This window comes from Vicia villosa, linkage group LG6 (genome assembly GCF_029867415.1).
Source record: "Vicia villosa cultivar HV-30 ecotype Madison, WI linkage group LG6, Vvil1.0, whole genome shotgun sequence".
In the NCBI taxonomy this organism is placed as follows: domain Eukaryota; kingdom Viridiplantae; phylum Streptophyta; class Magnoliopsida; order Fabales; family Fabaceae; genus Vicia; species Vicia villosa.
In genome coordinates, this window is record NC_081185.1 from 25,131,389 (window position 1) to 25,155,878 (window position 24,490).

General features: G+C 30.2%; 1 protein-coding gene across 1 annotated transcript; it reads right to left on the reverse strand.

Moving 5' to 3' along the window:
* Window positions 1-1,775: 1,775 nt before the first annotated feature.
* LOC131611352 (uncharacterized) lies at window positions 1,776-9,732 on the reverse strand. Its single transcript, XM_058883392.1, has 4 exons — window positions 9,597-9,732; window positions 7,781-7,844; window positions 6,433-7,211; window positions 1,776-2,114 (listed from the first exon to the last, which is right to left on the reverse strand). The coding sequence occupies exon 3, from the start codon at window positions 7,205-7,207 to the stop codon at window positions 6,434-6,436; it is 774 nt and encodes a 257-aa protein (XP_058739375.1). The 5' UTR covers window positions 7,208-7,211; window positions 7,781-7,844; window positions 9,597-9,732; the 3' UTR covers window positions 1,776-2,114; window position 6,433.
* Between the last annotated feature and the right edge of the window lie 14,758 nt (window positions 9,733-24,490).

A 24,490-nucleotide genomic window follows, 5' to 3' on the forward strand; every position in this document is an offset into this window, starting at 1 on the left:
TTTAAATTTATTAACTTATTTTTAATTTTTTTATCTTAATCATCAATGTAACGTCTTAAACATGTAAGAGAACTAAAAAATCTCAAAAAAGTAAACTTAAAGAATAACTGTAGCGTCTGCAAAATTGTAGGGGACAAAAAATTGCAAAAGAAGTAAAGTTAAATAACTAAAAAGTTAGGTTTTAAAATACGAAAAAAAATTAAAAACACCTAAATACGATGATCAAAATTATATTTAACCCTAAGTTTAATTGAAAACATCTTGCTTGCGATTTCATTATAGTATCAACACTAGTTTAGTTTCCTTATTAGTAGTGATTTGCTATAAAAGCAAGAGCTTTGGATTTGTGATTTGCCATGGCCATTCATTTTAGATATTAATCTGTTTAGGATTATTTCTCGTTTCAAATTGGATAGTCTCATTCAAATTTAAAAGAGAATTAATCAGGTTTATTTTTTAATATGAGTATTCCCTGAGCCACCTAATTAGCTGTGGGTAAGTATATATTTAACCCATTTTCTAGATAATATCTATTCATACCAGCCAATAATGATTCTTTATCAAATAGATGACACAAAATCTTTCTAAAAATCACCATGTTATTACATAAATACATGATGAAAGAATTTGTCTAGTTAGTGAGAAATATAACAGAGTATTAGATTGATCATTAATATATAATAAAATTGAGCTCCTATTTAATATTATACTAATAAAAATATACTACATTTGAATACAAATAATATCAAATATATTAACAAACGAGGTTTCATCAACATCCTAAACATGTTTATAAATTGAAAAATGTATATCCTTCAAGTAAGAGATTGTTAAGTCAAAGTACCTTTAACTATCAACAATTTAGTTTGAACAAACTTAGATCTAATGTCCACCGGGAATGTCATCAAGACTTTTATGAACTTGATGACCCATTGTAGGGTTATAGGATTTTCTCATGTAATATTTGCTGCTTGTGGGCCTTATTGAGTATGAGGTCAACAAAACTACTTTGGTCGAGCAAACTCCCCTATACACTTTAGTTTAATATTCCTACTGTGGCACCCATAAAGCCACCCTACTTCCTCTCTATTCCTTTGCAATGTCTCAATGAAAACTTAATTTGAGGAAATATGTTTCCCATGAAGGTGGTAATTTTGCAATGATGTACCCACTTGAAAAGTCTCAAGGATGTCTATTTTCACCACTTTTATTTTATTCACAAGGACTTGCAACTTGTGCACTTATGAGGAATGGGCTTGGAGTCTATAAATTTAAAATCAAAATATTTAGAAATTAAAAACTTCTTCGTACCTTTCTCTTCGGCCTTGAATTTAAACGCGAGCACTTTCCAAATTTCTATTGCAGACGGATAATCCATATACTGGTCATAGAGAGGATCAGACAACGTATTCACAATATGTCCACGACATAGCAGTTCGTCCTCCTTACGTTTCATGCGCTCCTTCCTGAGTTCTTTAGAGTCATTTTCTGTTGGTTCAAGAATCGGTGTTAAGTCAGAATCCAAGAGATAGTGAACCTTCAGGGTACTCAGTAGGAATGTCATCTTATCTTGCCATATGGTGTAGTTGGTTCCTTCAAAGCTGTAACACCCCTTTTTAATACCCAAAAATATTTAACATATAATCAGAGAATAGCATGCATATAATTCAAAAGGGCGTCACATCGATGTTTAAAAAAAAAACTAAAAGCCTTTAAAAACTGACAGCATTTATCTATACAACACAATACACCTGGTCATTTTAATAACACTTAATATAAAATCACAATTTAACCTGGATATGCATTTACAGCGGAAAATATGATACTCATGTGATTCATAATGATTCATGTCCCATACAATGATCATACATCGACTAATGGTCTCAATTCAACATAAGATAAAATCAGAATGTTTGGCTTTTGAGCCTCTCAAAACGACAAGCAACCAACAAAAGTTCACAAGTCATAGCATAATACATGAGCAAATATAACATGAGTTCAATACACCTAATCTACCCAGTGTTACATGACTAGAGCATCGACTCACTACCTAGTCTCCAATAACCAAGGAAGAACCTCCGGCTAGGTCACACGCGGCTACTAAACTCCAGGACCTGCATGTCGCCAAACGAGGGCAACATTAAAACAGAAGGGTGAGAATACGAACCATTATGAAGAAAGTATAACGGAATACAATGGTTAAATCAACACTTCAAGTAATTAATCACACTATGTATAACCATGTAGATAATAGTAATCAACCCATATTTCACGTGTTATCGAGTATACAACAAGCTTGAATAGTATAATATTTCAATTCTACTATTATATTCTCAATTTACATACACAACCATAATTATCACATATTCACACATTTAATCAAATATGTATTCAAACCTCACTCGTTTCAATTATCAAACTCATACACATATCACAACTACATCAACTTCACATATTCAATTATCGCATAATTTTAATGTGACTCAATGCAAGATATGTGACGCTATGCATGTGGTACCGAATTGTGAACCCAAAGTTTCACCACCTCCCGATTCAATATCTAGAATCTAGGCCACGCTTCCGATCCGGACAAGACCAAAGCCCACCAAAATGTAAACATATAGTTTACCGCTTCCGATTCACTCTAGAATCTAAGCCTCGCTTTTGTTTCAAAGCAAACCACATTTGTTTCAAGGCACACCATGACATGAATGTATGTACAATGTTAACAAACATATGCAATTAAGATCATCTCATCAATCTTAACTTATCGCATACCCATAATAATTCAACTCTATGAATTATATATCAAATTATACACAACATTCACAACACATTGATATCAATCCACATAATAGAAACAATATTCAATTACGATTTACCAAAATACAATTAACACTAGCAAACCATACTATCTCATGTTAATTCATATCGTAACAAAATATAAGAATACACTTCTAAACCAAGTATCAATTCATTAGTATTTGGTCAAAATACAATTACGGTCAACTTTCCAAAATACCGTAAGTTACCGACAACCGAATAATCAATTTCAATACTTATTATAATCCAATCAATTATACGTATTGAAATTAATTCAACTATTAAGTAAATCAACTAATTAATAATTATATTACATTAGTTTCAAGTTTCTAATTCATTTTCTATTCCAAAAACTAATATTTAATATAAAAGATATTCAAATTCACACTATTTCGGTCGGTTCATAAATATCATATTTTCAAAAAAATAACACCACCATGTTATTCTACTAATTAAACATAGCTATCACGTAAATTTTCATCAAATTCCAAACAATTAATTATACCGCTTAATTTTGCTATTCGGGACTGATTGAATTATATAGCACTAATTAAAAGAAACAGAGCATAGGTATAAATTAAAGTACTTCCTTGTTTTCAATACTAAAAAAAAAAATGCTACAGTAACAAAAGAGAGACATATACTGTTTTGCGCTACAGTCATTAGATACCACAACTATTTCACTTTTTTTTATACTTTTCCATTATATGTATATGTTTTCATCATATACTCATGAACTTGTTTCTTTTTCAATTTAAAACAAAGAACGTTACAGTAGTTCAAATACTCCATACCACTCATTTTTTTATTGTATTTGTGTATTCATATATGTATGTATTAGCACTACAGGAACAAGAAAATAACGTATATATATATATATATATAACACTCATATGTCAATTTCAAACACAATTAATCATCACAAATCAAAGATTACTCATCAAAATCTATCAATTTCAAAACCATAAAAATTAGGGATTTATACCTAAACATGTTTCTACTCGTTGACCCAATTATATTAACCCATAATAATAGGGATTCTCCCCCTTACCTCTTCAATGTCTCCTCCAAACCTAGCTCCTCTTTTCTTCCCCTTTCTCTTTTTCTTCTTTCTTCTTTTCTTTCTCAGCTTCTCTCCCTCTCTATCTGTAAATAATGAAAAGGAAATAAAGAGAAGTGTGGTACCTCACTCCCTAACTCTTACCAACTACACAATATGGGCCTAATTATAACACTCCCTATTTACTCATAACATCTCTAAATAAGCCCAATAAAATATATACTATATATTATTTCTATTTTAGTTACTAAATTAAATAACACCAATAATTAAATAGACACAAATATATACACCAAATTAATTAATATAATCAATTATTATATTATCTAACAATCAATTAATTAATTAACACACCAAATAAAATTAAATAAAATAGTATAACCATATAATAAAATCCTCTAATAACTCAATGTCTCATATTTCCGGTCAAATCTTAGTTACTCGAAAAATTCCCAAAACGCTAAACATTAACTCATTAATATTTCTAATACTAAAAATATTAAAATTTTCGATTAAATATTGATCCGCTATCCCGAACTAATACCGAGTAAATCGTCCCCAAACGCGAAAATTTCAATAAACATCACAAATGACTAAATTAAGAAAATAATTATTTAAATCACCAAATAATATAATTACTAATATAATTAATAAAAATATTAATAAAAATCGGGATGTTATAACTCTCCCCCACTTAGAATATTTTCGTCCTCGAAAATTCAATCGACACAACCATTTCGACCCCGAAACCACACCTACTCTCTCCCGATTCATACCAATACAAAACGTTCCACATCTTCAACCATACAAGCTTCCAAGAATGCCACTCCAATACTCGAATGGAATACTATGCAAATACATCGTTCTCTCGATGTTAAACTTAGCAAGTTTCTTCTTCCGATAATTCATCCTCACTAGAATAAAATAAGCGCATCTCGTCAACCTATCCACAATGACCCAAATCACTTCACAATTACTCGATGTTCTCAGCAACCCGAAATAAAATCCATAGAGATACCATCTCACTTCCACTCGAATAGGATAATTGTTGCACCAACTAAACAGTTTCTAACAAGTCTAACTCAAATACACAATTTCGGTATATCACTCTTCATACTTTACCACTATACATTTCCTCAAATTTCGATACATCATTAATACCATGATTAATACTCAAATCATTACGATGTTCCTCATCCAAAAATTCTCTTTGTCCGAATTCAAACCATCAGGAATACAAACTTGATCACAACATCTCATGACACCATTCTCGACAATCCAAAAGTTATCACTTTTTTCCTTGATTACTCAATATCATCTTGTCAACCAATTGCAAAATCCGATTTCTAACCTTCTCTAATCTTGTCAAAAATATCACAAGTAGGCTTTAACATACCAACTTAACACACGAAGACGTCGCTTCCCAACTAAACTCAACTCTCTAAATCGTTCCAACGATTTCCAATTCTTGAATCCTCGACATAACTTTAAAATTATTTCTCATTCAATGCATCAGCTACAACCTTCCCTTTTCCAGGATGGTAATTCAAACCGAAGATTAAAATCATTCGAAATTCTACTCGTCTTGTTTACCTCATATTCAACTCTTGTGATCACTCAACATATCAACCTTGATCCAAACAAGCAATGCCTCTTACATTCCAAAACAAACACAGCGGCAAACAACTTTAATACATACATCGAATAATTCCTCTTATGAACTTTAAGTTACCTTGAAGCATAAGCTACCACTATCGATATCTACATCAACACACCTCAACTCGAAATCCCATATCCAAGGAAATTCACTCCTTCCAACCTAAACTCACATTCAGAAAGCTTTACATAAACCTTATTCTCTTTCAACATCAATAACACAATCCTTAATGTTCAATATGTTCATCGTCACTCTTAGAATCAAAATATCCTTAAGAAAATTTACCTCATAGAACCTTCTTTCTTCTTACTCGACAAAACAGGCGCAACTCTACGACCATACACTCAGACAAATGAACCTCTTCTCAACAACTCCTCAATTCGACTCTTCAACTTCTCCTTAGTCGTTTTACACACTACCAAATTATTAAGACAAGTCTATCTCGTCCAATATGATCTCGTCTCCTATCAACAATAGATTAAGGGTGATCAAGTCCTCAATTTGTCAATAGACAGTCGACAATCATAATGAAACATAAACCTCCATTACTAAACTACAATCGTCCCTTCAGAACTTGTACTTGAAATCACTTAAAATACCAAGATCAAAAATCTCTCTTAAAGTTACAAATACTTGATTCAACTCCAAACAGTTCATACCAAAATTCTCATCAATTTGGTCTAACAAAAAACAAACTAAATCAATTCCCAAAATCTCTACCAAAGATGCTCAACGGATAAATCAAACAACCAAAAGGAGTAGAAATAAAGCCACAGCAGTTGTATCAATAACTATACTTCTATGCATAACAGATAAAACAAGATCCAATCTTATAGCACAATCCAAAGAATGAAATAATGTGTTGCACCATTATCAATAATAAAGCACGTACCTCAGATTAACTTATCCTTAGAAGTAGTCTCACCACCAGACAACGCAAACACTTTTCCTTCTGCTTGCTCCTTCTTTGGTTTATCACATTTGGTACGAACGTGACCTCGCTCACCATAATTGTAACAAGTCGCACTCGAACCAACTCTACACTTAGCAGCTGTGTGACCCAGCTTGCCACACTTGAAACAAGTAGTAACCTTTTTCTTACACTCAGAAACACGATGACCTTCGACACCACATCTGTAACACTTAAGTGGAGTAGGAGTCCCTCCCCCACTTAGCCTCTTGACAAAACCAATTTGTTCCTTCTGGTTATCATACGGTTTCCCACGAAACTGTCCTCCTTCTCGTTTCAACTGTAGAAACCTCACTTCTTTCTTTCCACGCACATCTTCTGGAAAATAGTTTCCCAAAAATGAATTACGGAAAAGAGTCCAAGTAACTTCGATACCTTCTCTTTCAAATCTCCGCACAATATTACTCCACCAAACGTCAGCTTCTTTTGTCAGCATGTGAGTACCAAACTGTACCTTCTGTACATCAGTATAACTCATGAGTTGAAAGATCTTCTCAATTTCTCTCATCCATACATGCGCTTTGTCCGGTCCATACCCTCCTTCAAAGATCGGCGGGTTGCACTTTTGAAAGTCTCCAAAAGCACGAAACTCATCCTTTCCTCCATAACCGACATTCTCTTGCGGCGCTTGTCCGATCGCACCAGTCCACCTCATCATTGCCCCAACATTAATGTTAAGATTCCTTCCTGCATCCATCGTCCTAAACAACCAAACAACCAGACAAAACAGTATCGATCGTGTCAGATACACGAATCAAATACAACAGGATAAAAGACATTAATAACCTTGACCAACTAGTCAACCATGCTCTGATACCACTAATGTAACACCCCTTTTTAATACCCCAAAATATTTAACATATAATCAGAGAATAGCATGCATATAATTCAAAAGGGCGTCACATCGATTTTTAAAAAAAAACTAAAAGCCTTTAAAAACTGACAGCATTTATCTATACAACACAATACACCTGGTCATTTTAATAACACTTAATATAAAACCACAATTTAACTTGGATATGCATTTACAGGGGAAAATATGATACTCATGTGATTCATAATGATTCATGTCCCATACCATGATCATACATCGACTAATGGTCTCAATTCAACATAAGATAAAATCAGAATGTTTGGCTTTTGAGCCTCTCAAAATGACAAGCAACCAACAAAAGTTCACAAGTCATAGCATAATACATGAGCAAATATAACATGAGTTCAATACACCTAATCTACCCAGTGTTACATGACTAGAGCATCGACTCACTACCTATTCTCCAATAACCAAGGAAGAACCTCCGGCTAGGTCACACGCGGCTACTAAACTCCAGGACCTGCATGTCGCCAAACGAGGGCAACATTAAAACAGAAGGGTGAGAATACGAACCATTATGAAGAAAGTATAACGGAATACAATGGTTAAATCAACACTTCAAGTAATTAATCACACTATGTATAACCATGTAGATAATAGTAATCAACCCATATTTCACATGTTATCGAGTATACAACAAGCTTGAATAGTATAATATTTCAATTCTACTATTATATTCTCAATTTACATACACAACCATAATTATCACATATTCACACATTTAATCAAATATGTATTCAAACCTCACTCGTTTCAATTATCAAACTCATACACATATCACAACTACATCAACTTCACATATTCAATTATCGCATAATTTTAATGTGACTCAATGCAAGATATGTGACGCTATGCATGTGGTACCGAATTGTGAACCCAAAGTTTCACCACCTCCCGATTCAATATCTAGAATCTAGGCCACGCTTCCGATCCGAACAAGACCAAAGCCCACCAAAATGTAAACATATAGTTTACCGCTTCCGATTCACTCTAGAATCTAAGCCTCGCTTTTGTTTCAAAGCAAACCACCTTTGTTTCAAGGCACACCATGACATGAATGTATGTACAATGTTAACAAACATATGCAATTAAGATCATCTCATCAATCTTAACTTATCGCATACCCATAATAATTCAACTTTATGAATTATATATCAAATTGTACACAACATTCACAACACATTGATATCAATCCACATAATAGAAATAATATTCAATTACGATTCACCAAAATACAATTAACACTAGCAAACCATACTATCTCATGTTAATTCATATCGTAACAAAATATAAGAATACACTTCTAAACCAAGTATCAATTCATTAGTATTTGGTCAAAATACAATTACGGTCAACTTTCCAAAATACTGTAAGTTACCGACAACCGAATAATCAATTTCAATACTTATTATAATCCAATCAATTATACGTATTGAAATTAATTCAACTATTAAGTAAATCAACTAATTAATAATTATATTACATTAGTTTCAAGTTTCTAATTCATTTTCTATTCCAAAAACTAATATTTAATATAAAAGATATTCAAATTCACACTATTTCGGTCGGTTCATAAATATCATATTTTCAAAAAAATAACACCACCATGTTATTTTACTAATTAAACATAGCTATCACGTAAATTTTCATCAAATTCCAAACAATTAATTATACCGCTTAATTTTGCTATTCGGGACTGATTGAATTATATAGCACTAATTAAAAGAAACAGAGCATAGGTATAAATTAAAGTACTTCCTTGTTTTCAATACTAAAAAAAAAAATGCTACAGTAACAAAAGAGAGACATATACTGTTTTGCGCTACAGTCATTAGATACCACAACTATTTCACTTTTTTTTATACTTTTCCATTATATGTATATGTTTTCATCATATACTCATGAACTTGTTTCTTTTTCAATTTAAAACAAAGAACGTTACAGTAGTTCAAATACTCCATACCACTCATTTTTTTATTGTATTTGTGTATTCATATATGTATGTATTAGCACTACAGGAACAAGAAAATAACGTATATATATATAACACTCATATGTCAATTTCAAACACAATTAATCATCACAAATCAAAGATTACTCATCAAAATCTATCAATTTCAAAACCATAAAAATTAGGGATTTATACCTAAACATGTTTCTACTCGTTGACCCAATTATATTAACCCATAATAATAGGGATTCTCCCCCTTACCTCTTCAATGTCTCCTCCAAACCTAGCTCCTCTTTTCTTCCCCTTTCTCTTTTTCTTCTTTCTTCTTTTCTTTCTCAGCTTCTCTCCCTCTCTATCTGTAAATAATGAAAAGGAAATAAAGAGAAGTGTGGTACCTCACTCCCTAACTCTTACCAACTACACAATATGGGCCTAATTATAACACTCCCTATTTACTCATAACATCTCTAAATAAGCCCAATAAAATATATACTATATATTATTTCTATTTTAGTTACTAAATTAAATAACACCAATAATTAAATAGACACAAATATATACACCAAATTAATTAATATAATCAATTATTATATTATCTAACAATCAATTAATTAATTAACACACCAAATAAAATTAAATAAAATAGTATAACCATATAATAAAATCCTCTAATAACTCAATGTCTCATATTTCCGGTCAAATCTTAGTTACTCGAAAAATTCCCAAAACGCTAAACATTAACTCATTAATATTTCTAATACTAAAAATATTAAAATTTTCGATTAAATATTGATCCGCTATCCCGAACTAATACCGAGTAAATCGTCCCCAAACGCGAAAATTTCAATAAACATCACAAATGACTAAATTAAGAAAATAATTATTTAAAACACCAAATAATATAATTACTAATATAATTAATAAAAATATTAATAAAAATCGGGATGTTACAGAAGCGATCCAACTTGACAAGATCCTGGTTCATAACTTTGATGCTTAAAACTGCAGTGTCGGAAGCCATTATGAAAGTACTTTTAAGACTATTAGATATTTCAGTAAAATCAAATGGATCCAGGGTTGAATCGTGAAAGGAGTCACTTTCCTTAAAAGTATTTCAAGCACTCTCTTAATTATCTTAGAGTCGGAAAGCAAGAATACCCAGGATAATTCAACCTTATAATTGAGTCTGCACAAGACTGGTGAAGAACTCAAATGCAAGGAAGTGTGTCTAGAATATGGAAGAGGATGTACGATTTTTGATTGAATGATTTTTCGAATTCAGAATCATGTATTTAAAGGATAGGCATGCGTCGTTTCATAAGTTTGTAACTCTTGATGAAATAACACATTTTTCAGCATACGTTGCAATGATTCGCCTATAATAATACAATGCACGACTTCATGAAGTGTTGTGTATTTTGAATTTGAAATTCAGATTTTCTATAGTCCGAGACAAATTTAATAGCAACTTCCACTAGTAGATGTTTAGTGCAAAAACTGACCAAAATTTCTTTCGGAAAAATTTAAAGGCAACTTTCACTGGTGGATGTTTAGTGCAAAAACGGACTAAAATTACTTCAGACATATTTGAAGGAAATTTCCACTTTTGTCTATGGGGCACTTTTATCCTCTTTAACTTTGTCATATTTGAACACATTCATGGGCATTAATTGTCCATTAATTCCCAACAAATTTTATGTAGATAGAAAGCTGGAAAATTGATTGATTAATCATTATTGAGAGGAAGAGTCCGTATTTATAGAGCGTTTGCTTTAAATATGTGATGATGCCTATTTGGTTTAAATATGCTTCATATAGCTTCAGACGATGTGAGTACACCAGTGTTTTTCAGTGTCTGATTCATATATGTGTGTGTGTATCTGTGTGTGAGTGTGTGTTTGCTATAAAGTTTGAGATTAGTCTATAATGATTTACTATACCATCAAGATATCCAAAGATTAACGTCAAAATGAACTTTCATATAACGTTAATTTTGATGTAATTCATTGACATAATAAATCATTATAGATTAATCTCAAATTTTATAGATATGATCTATATGATAGTATGTTTCAATCCAACGGTTGATTTTAAAAAATATTTATTCGAAATGAAGTTATGAGCGAGTGTAACTCGTAGTGTAGATTAAATGACACGTCATTCTTTAAAGCCAATGTAAACCCCTTATTTTTTAAGGGTTTAAGCCTCAATATTCAGCTTATTTTTTTCGATAGATTGATTCTCTTGGTGAACTATTCATAAGAGATTTATGTTGATCTACTAAGATTCATACCATTACACAAGCTCTTACTTTAATTTGAAGGTAACCTAAAAATTCATCCTCTGCAATTCATCATGGATTAAATATGATTCAAGAAATCGGCTATTTCATGTGAGAATAAATTATGTATCTATGTGATCATATCTATTTTTTTTTACAACCACTCTAACTTGATATATCATGAGAATTCATTTTTCATCATTTTTCATATTTTAAATATGACTTTTGAAGTCATGCATTTCATGTGAGAATGTATATTGATATTACAATTGTTATAGTAATACACATTGTAAGATCTAACACATATTATAGTATTTCATATAACTTTTTTCCAAATAATTACATTAATTTTTATACAGTATATTATTGTTTAACAAATTATAGATTTCACCGGTTACTCGTTTAAACTTAGATGAAAAACTTCATCGACATTAACTATTTATTTGATCTCTCATTTCTTTTGTTTTTTGATTTTAGGATATCTCATTTCCTTTCTTTTTTTAGTGGTTTTTCTTTTTCTCTCTCTTCTTTTTCTCACATATACCTGAAAATTAAATGCATTCATGTGAATATGTAAATACAAATATATCTTACTTCTAATAAATTGACGTTATACGAAAAATTTGCAAAAACTATTAAAATTTAATTATACTTAAAATATTTATAAATTCTACTAGACGTCTATCCGCGCGATGCACGGTAAATTTATTATTATTATTATTATTATTATTATTATTATTATTATTATTATTATTATTGATAAGTATTTTTTAAAAAAATATAAATATATTTTTATGAATATTTTTTATTGAGTTTATTTTTTATTAACAAAATTAACAACAATTAATTTTGTAAGAATATAGTATACAAAATGATTAAATAATTTAAAATAACAACTATTATTTTTTTAATTTAAACTTTAGTCATTTAAAATTTTAATCCGTAATTATTATGTGATGTCTTTTATTTTTCTTTATTCTTTGTTTTAATGATCTAATGCTTAATTTATTCATAAATGTTGATAAATAGTAAAAGATCAATTTGAATTGAAAAAATTATGGCGAAAAATGTTAATAAATAAATGAAAAATAAAAAATAAATGGAAAAATAGAAATACATAATAAAAGAAAAAAAGAATAATATAATAAATTCATAAAATAAATAAAAAATCAACAATATATTTGAAAAAACAAAATAGTTTTTGAAAAATAATATAATAAATAATAAAATAAAGAGTAATGCTAACATGTTCCCTTAGGACACATGTTTTTTTTTATAAAAAAAAAAAAGAAAGATTATATAAATAGAAAGGAAATAGTACAAAAGAAGAGGGGGACCAAGCCAAAAAAACCTCTTAGAAGGAAATTCTAGTTCTAGGAATACCCTTCTTGTCTAACAAGAAATCTTTCCTAATTTTGTCATGGACATGTTGGAAACAAATAATAGGATTACAATCTAAACCAATGCTAGCAATATGAGTGATTCTAAAATCAATGTTCATCCTATAAGCCCAACAAACTAGCCAACGAGATCGAAAATTCCACGGGACCAAAGCATGATGGTAGAAAGCATTAACAACAAGATAACAGTCAAATTCCAACCAGAATTTATTTAGCTTCAGCTCCATAGCTTTTTCCATAGCAACCATGGCGGCAAAAAGTTCTGCATTAGCAGGAGACTCACAACCAAGAAACATAGAAAAGCTGAGCACATGGTTCGCATGGGAGTCTCTAAAAATGCCCCCAGGCTGCAATCCAAGGAGACCCTCTAGCCTCTCCATCAATGTTACATTTGATCCAAGTTTGCAAAGGAGTAGTCCAAAGAACACCTAAACAATCAATTGTCTTAGATGGATTCAAGTTAACATCGAATCGTTTTAGCATGGCAATATTAGTGATGTTGTTGTTGGATTTCCTGAAGAGTTACACTGCACTAATAGAGTGAGGCTCAATTATTTGTCCATCAGCATTCTACAGCAGATACATGAGAACAAAAAATCAAACGTGCAAGTTATAGTTTTTCCTTTTGATCACTAACCTGTTAAAGATACAACACAGTTGACAAAGTACCTTTTAAATTTTGCTTATATTTTCCTCGTTGCGTGTCAGAAGTATTTGTTTCCCTCTTCCCCAATTTTTATCGTCTGCTTGAACTCCATCTCCTTCGGTTTCCCTTGCTTCCCCGATGAAAACTCGCTAGAAAAAGGGCTTGAAGACGAGATCGGCAAAGGCGATAACACCACACTACAGCCGACCCGTCTGGAGCTCATAAAGTTGGAATAAATAGAATATGAAACACATATTTAACTGATTATGTCGCATCAAAAAATAGTGAGTTCTATTTATGTATCTTATGAATTCTTAATAACATTACATATCCAATAATGTGTTCATCTACAAAAATAAAATATAGCTTAAAATTAGAAATTACAAAGTCATTCCAAACTAACCATTACCTATTGATTGAGTTATCAATCAAAAGGACATACCACTCCAAATTTGAAATCTGCACATATAAACAACATTAGAAGAAAATAAAGATAAATTTGAAATCGAATCTGTTTCGGAATAGTAATCGTCGCCACTAACCAATACTGACATAGTGCATAACCTACTCTTTCCAACCATCCATTTCTTCCTCGGACACCCTCTCCGCAAAAATCTACGAATAATCCTTGATTCAAATAACAAAAAGAAAGAAAACCCTAAATTTAAAATTTCATAACTTTCAAACCTACCATTGTATCAGCAGTTGTGGATTATTCAGAACCCAAGCGGTGGATGCCGGTTCACAAATGCGATGAGTTAAAATTAAAATTTACAAAGTCACTCAAGACTAACCATTATATGATGTTTAAGTTATCAATCAAAAGGACATGCTCCTCCAAATTTGAAATCAGCACATATAAACAACATTAGAAGAAAATAAAGATAAACTTGAAACTGAATCTATTTCAGAATAGTAATCGTCACCCACTGCGAACCAACATCAATATAGTGCAGAACCTACTCTTTCAAACCTTCCATTTCTTCCTCGGACAGCCTCTCCGCAAAAACATACGAATAACCCTTGATTCAGATACCAAAAAGAAAGAAAACCCTTAAGTTAAAATTTCATAACTTTCAAACCTACCATTGTATCAGTAGTTGTGGATTATTCAAAACCCAAACGGTGGATGCCGATCCACAAATGCGACGAGTTAAAATTAGAAATTACAAAGTCACTTTAAACTAATCATTACATGTTGTTTGAGTTAACAATCAAAAGGACATATCACTCTAAATTTGAAATATGCAAAATATAAACAACATTAGAAGAAAATAAAGAGAAAGTTGAAACCGAGTCTGTTTCAAAATAGTAATCGTCGCCCACTGCAAACCAACACCAACATAGTGTAGAACCTACTCTTTTAAACCACCTATTTCTTCCTCGGATAGCCTCTCCGCAAAAACCTACGAATAACCCTTAATTCAAAAAGCAAAAAGAAAGAAAATCCTAAAGTTAAAATTTCATAACTTTCAAACCTACCATTGTATCAACGGGATTATTCAGAACCCAAAAGTTGGATGTCGGTCCACAAATGAGACGAGTCAAGTCTTCTCGCGAGATTCAAGTCAGCTCTCTTAAACAACACATCACCATGTTCTCCCTTAGCAAGAAAACCAGTAGCAAGAAATCATTAATGCTGAATCAAGCGATTCAACGTTGGAAGCAAAAAAAGACGTAGAAGATAGAAGAAAAAGAGAAAGAAGGAAGAAGATTTGAGGTCATACTATTTGAAAAAGAGAATGAGAAAGATGGGTCAGAATAAGAGTTGGTAGAATAAAAACCTGCAGATGGGAAGTTTATGAATTTGTAGATGTGGCTCATTATGGAAGAAGGTTAGAATGGACTTTTCCAGAGCCATTCATTTTCTTATATGATAGATAGAAAGACATATTTAGAGTTAAGAAGTAGTGCACTGATGGTGTAAAATAGTTTTACACTGTCATTCAATGAAAATTTATCATTTAGCCATGTCATATAATTTATTTAAAAATGACAGTATGATTTGGTACTTAACATAGTTGTGATTGGTTGACACTGTAAAATAATTTTACACTGTCAGTGTATATACTTTATTCTCTATTTTTTAATTCAAATATGTCTATCTAATATTTAAATATTGATTTTTTATATATATTGCCATTGGATTGAAAATATAATTAAATGACATTTAAGTTATAGTTATGAATATAATTAAGAATGCAATATTAAATATTGTTATGTAAAATAAAATAAATACAAAATTTAATTTAATTCTTTTAGATCATTCTCTTTTTTACAACATTTGTGTTTCATTGTTTTTTTTTTTAAGAATATTTGTTTTTAAAAACATAAACATTCATCTTCCATCCCAAATTTTTTCTTTTATCAACTAATATTTTGATATTTTATAATTTGTTTGAAATTCCATGACAAACAGGTGACAAATACACGATCGAAATGTGTACACGTGCGGACGCACGAGTATTCCACTAGTTTTTCTTAAAACTTCAAATGAAAATTCGGTTTGAATAATTATTCTTAAAATATTATTTAAGGTATTTCATCATTTCAGTGAAACTTTTTTTTGATATCAGAATAAAATAAAAAAATCACTTTATTTATTATTATTTTTTAAGCAAAGGAAGATTTCATTAAAAAGGAAAAAGGATTACAAGGACAAAATAAAGACAAGGCCCATTAATTACAAAGCCTAATTCTAGGAATGCCTTGCTTGTCAAGCAAAAAATCCTTGTACAAACCTAAATGTAAATTATCAAGTCAAGTGAAAGTCTTAGTTTGGAACCCAAGGTTAGCCAAGAAATCGACGCAAAAATTGGCTTCACGAAACGTGTGCATGATCATGAAGTCCATATGAAGAGTATACGCACAACAACAGAGCCAACGGGATTTAATGTACCACGGGACAAGGTTAGAGTTAGTAAAAGCTTTCACCACTAAGGAGCAGTCTGTTTCAATCTATAATTTAGACTAGTTTATTTCCTTAGCTTTCTCTATAGCAATAACAACAGCTAGCAGTTCCGCCGAAACAGAATTTCCCACATTAAGATAGGCGCAAAAGCTTCCCATATGACCGGCATTGTCGTTTATGAAAATACCTCCACAAGAACTTGTCATAGGAGAACCCTTCGCGAGGCCATCGATGTTGCATTTAATCTAGCCCACAGGAGGATGAGACCATAAAACCTCAATACTTCTTTTAGGAGGTCGAGGGTGCATGGTAATGTTGAAAGCTTTCAGAACAGTGAAGTTGTTCATGTCAGAATTGGAGAACTTGGAATTTGTACTTCCTATTATCTTGATTTAAGAAACAATAGCCAACCGATAGCTTTCCCAAGAGGTTAGCTTATCCTCGAATCTAGCTAAGTTTCTAGACTTCCAAATATGATGAAACATAGTGGTGAAACATGAGAAAACCGTAAGCCTAGCTCGAGGAGACCAGCCAACCTCTAACACAGAAAAACAGTCGCCAATCGATGAAATTAGAAAACAAGGAATCTTGGAAGATAGCTAATTCCAAAGGTGATTAGCAAAGGGACAATCAAAGAAGATACGCTGACTAGATTCAGAATAATTCCTGAAAAGGGAGCACATAGAAGGAAAGTAAAATCCATGAGCTTGGAGATTTTCATCCGAGGGAATTTTGTTATGTATGAATCTCCAAACAAGTAAAGAGTGGGAAGGAGGGATACAATTATCCCAGGGAAAGGAGGACCAAAAAGCAGACACCGTAGGTTTTATGGTGAAGTCATAGGCTACTTTTGTAGAAAGGATTCCATCAGCAGTGCTGTCCAAATCAGAAGGTCATCATTCCCAATTGGATGAGGCATAGTCTTAATAATGAGGGGCAGCAAATTAGGAAAGGCTGACTGAATGTTTGACGGAATGATCCAAGAACTGTCGACCAACCAATCACAAACTTTTGTGGTGAGATTCTATTTCAAATAGTTTTTCATAAAAATCATTTTTAAAATACAATTTTTTGAAATAAAATTGCGATTTCAAATTGTTTTGATTTCAATAATGTATATCTATATATAGGATGTCAAAATTAGTCTTTAAATTTTAAAAAAAACAAATATAAAAAAATTTGTAATATTTTAAAAAATGATTTATTAAATCAAAATTTGAAAAAAAAAATTAAGTTGAATCCAATAAGCCCAATATCTCCAACCATTTTTGCAATTAAAGTTTCCTCACTCTCTGAATTTCCAAACAACATTGTCTCAAATGGTAATTCACCATAAATTCCCCTCTACCACATTCTTAACGTCTTTAGCATAACCTTATAAAATATTAGTCTTTACATATCACACATATTCCTATTTAATTGTGTACTTGTGGCATGAAAAGATGCTAAGATGATCTGGGCTTGCCTAAGAAAGTTATAATTTAAATTTTTTATCTTAATCATCAAATTCACGTCTACAAACGTGTAAGAGAAACAAAAAAATCTCAAAAAAAAATAAAGTTAAAGAATAACTATAAGGTCTGTAAAATTGTAGGGAACCGGCAAAAAACGAAATAAAGTTAAATAACTAAAAGTTAGGTTTTGAAATAGGGAAAAAAATTAAAAACACCTAAATACAAGGATCAAAATTACATTTAACCCTAAGTTTAGTTGTAAACATCATGCTTGCAGTTTCATTATAATATCAACACTAGTTTAATTTCTTTATTAGCAGTGATTTGCTATAAAAGCAGTAGGTTTGGATTTGTGATTTGCCATGGCCATTCATTTTAGATATTAATCTTAATCTGTTTGGGATTATTTCTCGTTTCAAATTGGATAGTCTCATTCAAATTTAAAAGAGAATTAATCAGATTTATTTTTTAATATGAGTATTCTCTAAGAGTGAATTTGGATGAGGTAATTGGAAATTTTAAAGAAATTTAAAATTCAAAGTAATTCAAATGATTCAATTGAAATCCATTTATTTTTAAATTATTTTGTTTGAATGGAGTATTAAGATAATTCATTCTTAAATTTTTGGAGTCATTTTTGATAAAATTTAAAAATTTTGAAGCAAATTAAAAAACTGAAAAGTATGGACCAATTTGCAATTTTTAAAAATTTAAGAGACCAAATTGTAAAATTTAAAAATATTAAGGACCAATTTGCAATTTTTTAAAAAAATTTTGGGGTCAATTTTGTAATTTTAAAAAATATCAGGACCAATTTGCAAAATTTGAAAAAATAATAGTAACAAACACATTCTATGGAGTATGAGAGCAATTTCAAATTCTTTAGTTTTTTGTGTCATTTTAAAATGATTAAATTTAACTAAGATAAAATACTTTATAAATTTCCATCATTTTAACAATTCTTCATTTCTGTATCAAAACAATAAATTTTGTGCAAATCATTTTAAATTTCTACAAAACATTACATTACCTCATTAAAATGCTCCATCCAAACACTTTGAGAGTTTTTAAACTCTCTTCCAACTATTTAGCTCTGGGTAAGTATATATTCTAGATAATATCTATTCATACCAGCCAATAATGATTCTTTATCAAATAGATGACACCAAATCTTTCTTAAAATTACCATGTTGTTACATAATTACATGATGAAAGAATTTGTCTAGTTAGTGAGAAATATTAGAGAGTATTAGATTGAACATTAATTTATAATATATAATAAAATTGAGGTCCTATTTATTATTATACTAATAAAAATATACTACATTTGACTAAAAATAATATCAAATTTATTAACAAATGAGGTTTCATCAACATCCTAAATATGTTTATAAATTGAAAAATGTATATCCAAGTAAGAGATTGTAAGCCAAAGTACCTTTAACTACCAACAACTTAGTTTGAACAAATTTAGATCTAATGTCCACTGTGAATGTCATCAAGACTATTATGAACCCGATAACCCATTGTAGGGTTATAGGATTTTCTCATGTAATATTTGTTGCTTGTAGGTCTTATTGAATATGAGGTCAACAAAACTACTTTGGTCGATCAAATTCCTCTATACACTTTAGTTTAATATTCCTAATGTGACACCCATAAAGCCATCCTACTTCCTCTCTATTTGTTTTGCAATGTCTCAATGAAAACTTAATTTTAGGAAAGATGTTTCCCATCTATGAGATGATTCAAATCAAATGTTTAATTAGAAGTTTCATTAATAATATTGTCAGTAATACATAGTTTGATCATTCCTTTAGCGGAATATCTTTTTTTCAACAAATACACCATTACGAGTCAATATAAGTTTTCTAATTCATAAACTGATTTAATACTTGGGTTTTCCAATAAATTCCCACTAACAAGATTCTCATTCATGTCGGGAACATGAAGCACATTGACAAGAGTGACTTTCTTTCCGAAAATGAAATTGAGTTCGATCGATCCGGTTCCAACAACTTTAGATTGTACCTCATTTCCCATTTGTACTTCTTGTCCATCATTTGTCTTAGAATAGGTTTTGAATGCATCCTTGTCATGAAAAACATGCACCGTAGCACATGTATCATACCACCAACCTTGAACTTTGCCTTTGATTGTCATAATTCCGCTCACTGTAGCAATTATGATTTATGTCATCCTTTGCATGAACTGAATTGATCTTGGTTTTTAACTTGTTGTGCATGCGATCTCGAGCATAATGTCCAGGTTTTCCACAAACAAAACATCCGTTTTTCGGACCCTTCTGACCTCCATAATTCTTGAACTTGTAATGTTCCTTTTTTTGGTCCAAAATGACTCTTCATGCCATCATGTTTCTTCTTTCTATTGGTGGTCACATCATTGGCTTTGGAAAGACCCACAAATTCTAATTTCTCCCTCTCCTTCGATTCCTCCTCGATTTGAAGATGTTTCTAGATTTTCTCCAAAGAGAAGTCCTCGAAACTGTGCAACAATTTCTTTTAGTAGCCTTTCCATAAAGGTGGTAATTTTGCATTGATTTCACCCACTTGAAAAGTCTTAGGTCTTGAATTAAAAACATCAAGCGATTTCCAGATTTATGTTGAAATTAAAAACGTCTTCGTACCTTTTCTCTTCGGCCTTGAATTTAAACTCAAGCGCTTTCCAGATTTCTGTTGCATATGGATTATCCAAATGCAAGAAAGTGTGTCTGGAATATGGAAGAGGATGTTCGATTTTTGAGTGAATGATTTTTCGAAGTCAGAATCATATATTTATAGGCTAGGCATGTATCATTTCATAAGTTTGCAACTCTTAATGAAACAACACATTTTCACAGCATATGTTGCAATGGTTCACCTATAATAATACAATGCACCATTTCATGAAGTGTTGTGTATTTTGAATTTGAAGTTCAAACTTTCAGTAGCCTGAGAAAAATTTAACAGCAACTTCCACTAGTAGATGTTTAGTGCAAAAATTGACCAAAATTTCCTTCGGACAAATTTAAAGGCAACTTCCACTGGTGGATGTTTAGTGCAAAAACAGACTAAAATTCCTTCAGACAGATTTGAAGGCAAATTCCACTTTTGTCTGTGGGGCACTTTTATACTCTTTAACTTTGTCATATTTGAACACACTCATGGGCATTAATTATCCATTAATTTCCAACAAAGTTTATGTAGATAGAAAGCAGGCATTAACTATCCATTAATTTCCAACAAAGTTTATGTAGATAGAAAGCACGAAAATTGATTGATTAATCATACTTGAGAGGTATAGTCCATATTTAAAGAGCATTTGCACTCAATGGAATTTCTATTTCCATTAAAGTGATATATGATATTATTAATAGAGACCCAAGACTTTGTTACTATAATTGATTTTGAGATAGGTAATGATGCCTATTTGGTTTAAATATGCTTCATATAGCTTCAGACTATGTGAGTACACCGGTGTTTTTCAATGGCTAATTCATATGTATATATTTTTTTCAAAGATGACCCCGTGGTAGATTATATGACACGTCATTCTTCAAAGCCAGTGTAAAAACCTTATTTCTTAAGGGTTTAAGCCTCAATATTCAGCTTATTTTTCTTTGATAGATTGATTCTCTTGGTGAACTATTCATAGGATATTTGTGTTGATCTACTTAGATTCATACCATTACACAAGCTCTTACCTTAATTTGAAGGTAACCTAAAAATTCATCCTCTGTAATTCATCATGGATTATATATGATTCAAGAAATTGGGTATTTCATGTGAGAATAAATTATGTATTTATATGATCATATCTATTGTTTTTTACAACCACTTTAACTTGATATATCATGAGAATTCATTTATCATATATTAAATATAATTTTTGAAGTGATGCATTTCATGTGAGAATTAATATTACAATTGTTATAGAAATAAAGATTGTAAGATCTAACACATATTATAGTTATGTATTATGTATTTCATTTTTTTCTCCAAATAACTAACTAAATTTTTATACACTCTATTATTGTTTTAACAAATTATAGATTTCACCAGTTACTCGTTTAAACTTAGATGAAAAATTTCATCAACATTAATTATTTATTTGATCTCTCATTTATTTTGTTTTTTGATTTTAAGATATCTCATTTCCTTTATTTTTTAGTGGTTTTCCTTTTTTTTTTCTTCTCTTCTTTTTCTCACATATACCTGAAAATTAAATGCATTCATGTGAATATGTAATTACAAATATATCTTACTTCTACAAAAAAAAAAAAATAGAAATTGACGTTATACGAAAAATTTACAAAAACTATTAAAATTTAATGACACTCAAAATATGTATAAATTCTATTAGACGTCTACCTGCGCGATATATAGTAAATTTATTTATTATTATTATTATTATTATTATTGATAAGTATTGTTTTAAAATAATATAAAATATATTTTATGAATATTTTTTATTGAGTGTATTTTTTATTTAAAAAATTAACAACAATTGATTTTGTAAGAGTATTGTATATAAAATGATTAAATAATTTAAAATAACAACTCTTATTTTTTTTTAATTAAACTTTAGTCATTTAAAATTTTAATCCGTAATTGATATGTGATTTCTTTTATTTTTCTTTATTCTTTGTTTTAATGATCTGATGTTCATTTTATTCACAAATGTTGATAAATAGTTAAAGAACAATTTGAATTGAAAAAGTTATGGTAAAAAATGATGGTAAATAAATGAAAAATAAAATATAAGTGGAAAAATAGAAATACACAACAAAAGAAAAAAAGAATAATATAATAAATTCATAAAATAAATAAAAAATCAACAATATTTTTGAAAAAACAAAATATATATTTTTGAAAATAATATAATAAATAATAATATAAAGAGTAATGCAAACATGTGCCTTTAGGATACATGTTAAACCTATAAATAAAAAGTTTATTTTAAAAAAATTAAATGCACAATTTTTAAAATAAAGCAAAATCAAAATGAGAACGTTGATTTAGAATATAGAATGAAACAAAATCAAAATGAAAAAAAAAAGAAGAAAACTTAGATATGAAATATAGAATAAATATTTTACCAATTGACATAGATTAATAGTCGTTATTAAAGATTGCCGGAGAAACTCTCTCATTTCCTATACAAAATCATAAGTAAAACTATTTATTTGAAAGAAATAAAATCAAAATGAAAAGAATACAATGAAAAGGTGAATAATAGAATCGTAAGACTTGGTATGATTGTTTGCTAAGCATAATCCTAAGCTTAGCCTTGTTCTCTATGTTTGCTAGAAATTAATAGGTTTATTTTAATGAGCAGTGGGATGAGACTTGGCTTCTTTCCTTCCATAGTGTCTTATATTAAATCACATCTGCAGAAGATCACAGCTGATACGCATTCAATTGCTGACATCACACCGTTTACTAATTAACGTTCGACTACAACTCGTATGAGTTCTTACAGTTGGTTTGGAAGAGTCTCAAACTTGTCTTGCAATGGCAGAAAAAAGATATATCATTACCAATAGGGAGGAAAGGAACACTCATTTACCTCTTTCTCCCTATCTATGTTTGACCCGATTTTGCTCCCCGGACCTTAGCAGCCGACCCCATAAACCGCTTCTCTCGACTACCTTAAGAGAAGAGAAGAGGAGGGGATTTTGAAGATGGAATTAAAATTCTTAAAGGTAGTTTACTTGCTTGTTAGAGTCAGGAATCTTTATCAATTTTTTTAAGCAGGGAAATGGCTCCAAGGACCTGTGTCTCTATCCTAACAAGGCATCTATACATATTTTGAAATCTTTTCCATATTTATATTCTTTTCTATATTTATGTATCCTAACAAGGCATCTATACATATTTTGAAATCTTTTCCATATTTATATTCTTTTCTATATTTATGTTATGATTGGATGATAATTATAATGTTTGATTATGAATCTTCATTATTAAAATAATCATGTCATAAAACAACGCTTATTCAAAAGTTTATGATCAAGTCATTTAACTTCTTAAAAAAAATGTATTTGAACTTCTTTGAAATAGATTTGTTTTGAGGATAAACAAAAAGATAAGTTAAAAAAAAAAGTTGATAAGTGCCAAAATAAGTTAAATATGCATACACTTATTAATTTGATTTATAAGAAATCATATGAACACTTTATTTATGCGTGAGATAAAATGATTGTCTCGACATGTTAATGATGCATAATGGTGAGTGGTTTTTTTAATGGGTTTTTAATTAACTTATTATTTATATAAAATATATAATAAATAAATTTAAATAAAATACATAATAACACGGTTGTTGCCTTAGTGTAACCATGTTTCAACTTTTTTTTGTCAAACTTGTGAATTAGTGCGTGAATAAACAATAATAAATAAATAAATAAATAAATAAACTAAAATAAAAATAGTCAATTAATAGAATATAATAATAATAATAG

Coding starts and splice junctions, on each gene's coding strand:
- LOC131611352 (XM_058883392.1), bottom strand. CDS start 7,207: ATGGATGCAGGAAGGAATCTTAACATTAATGTTGGGGCAATGATGAGG.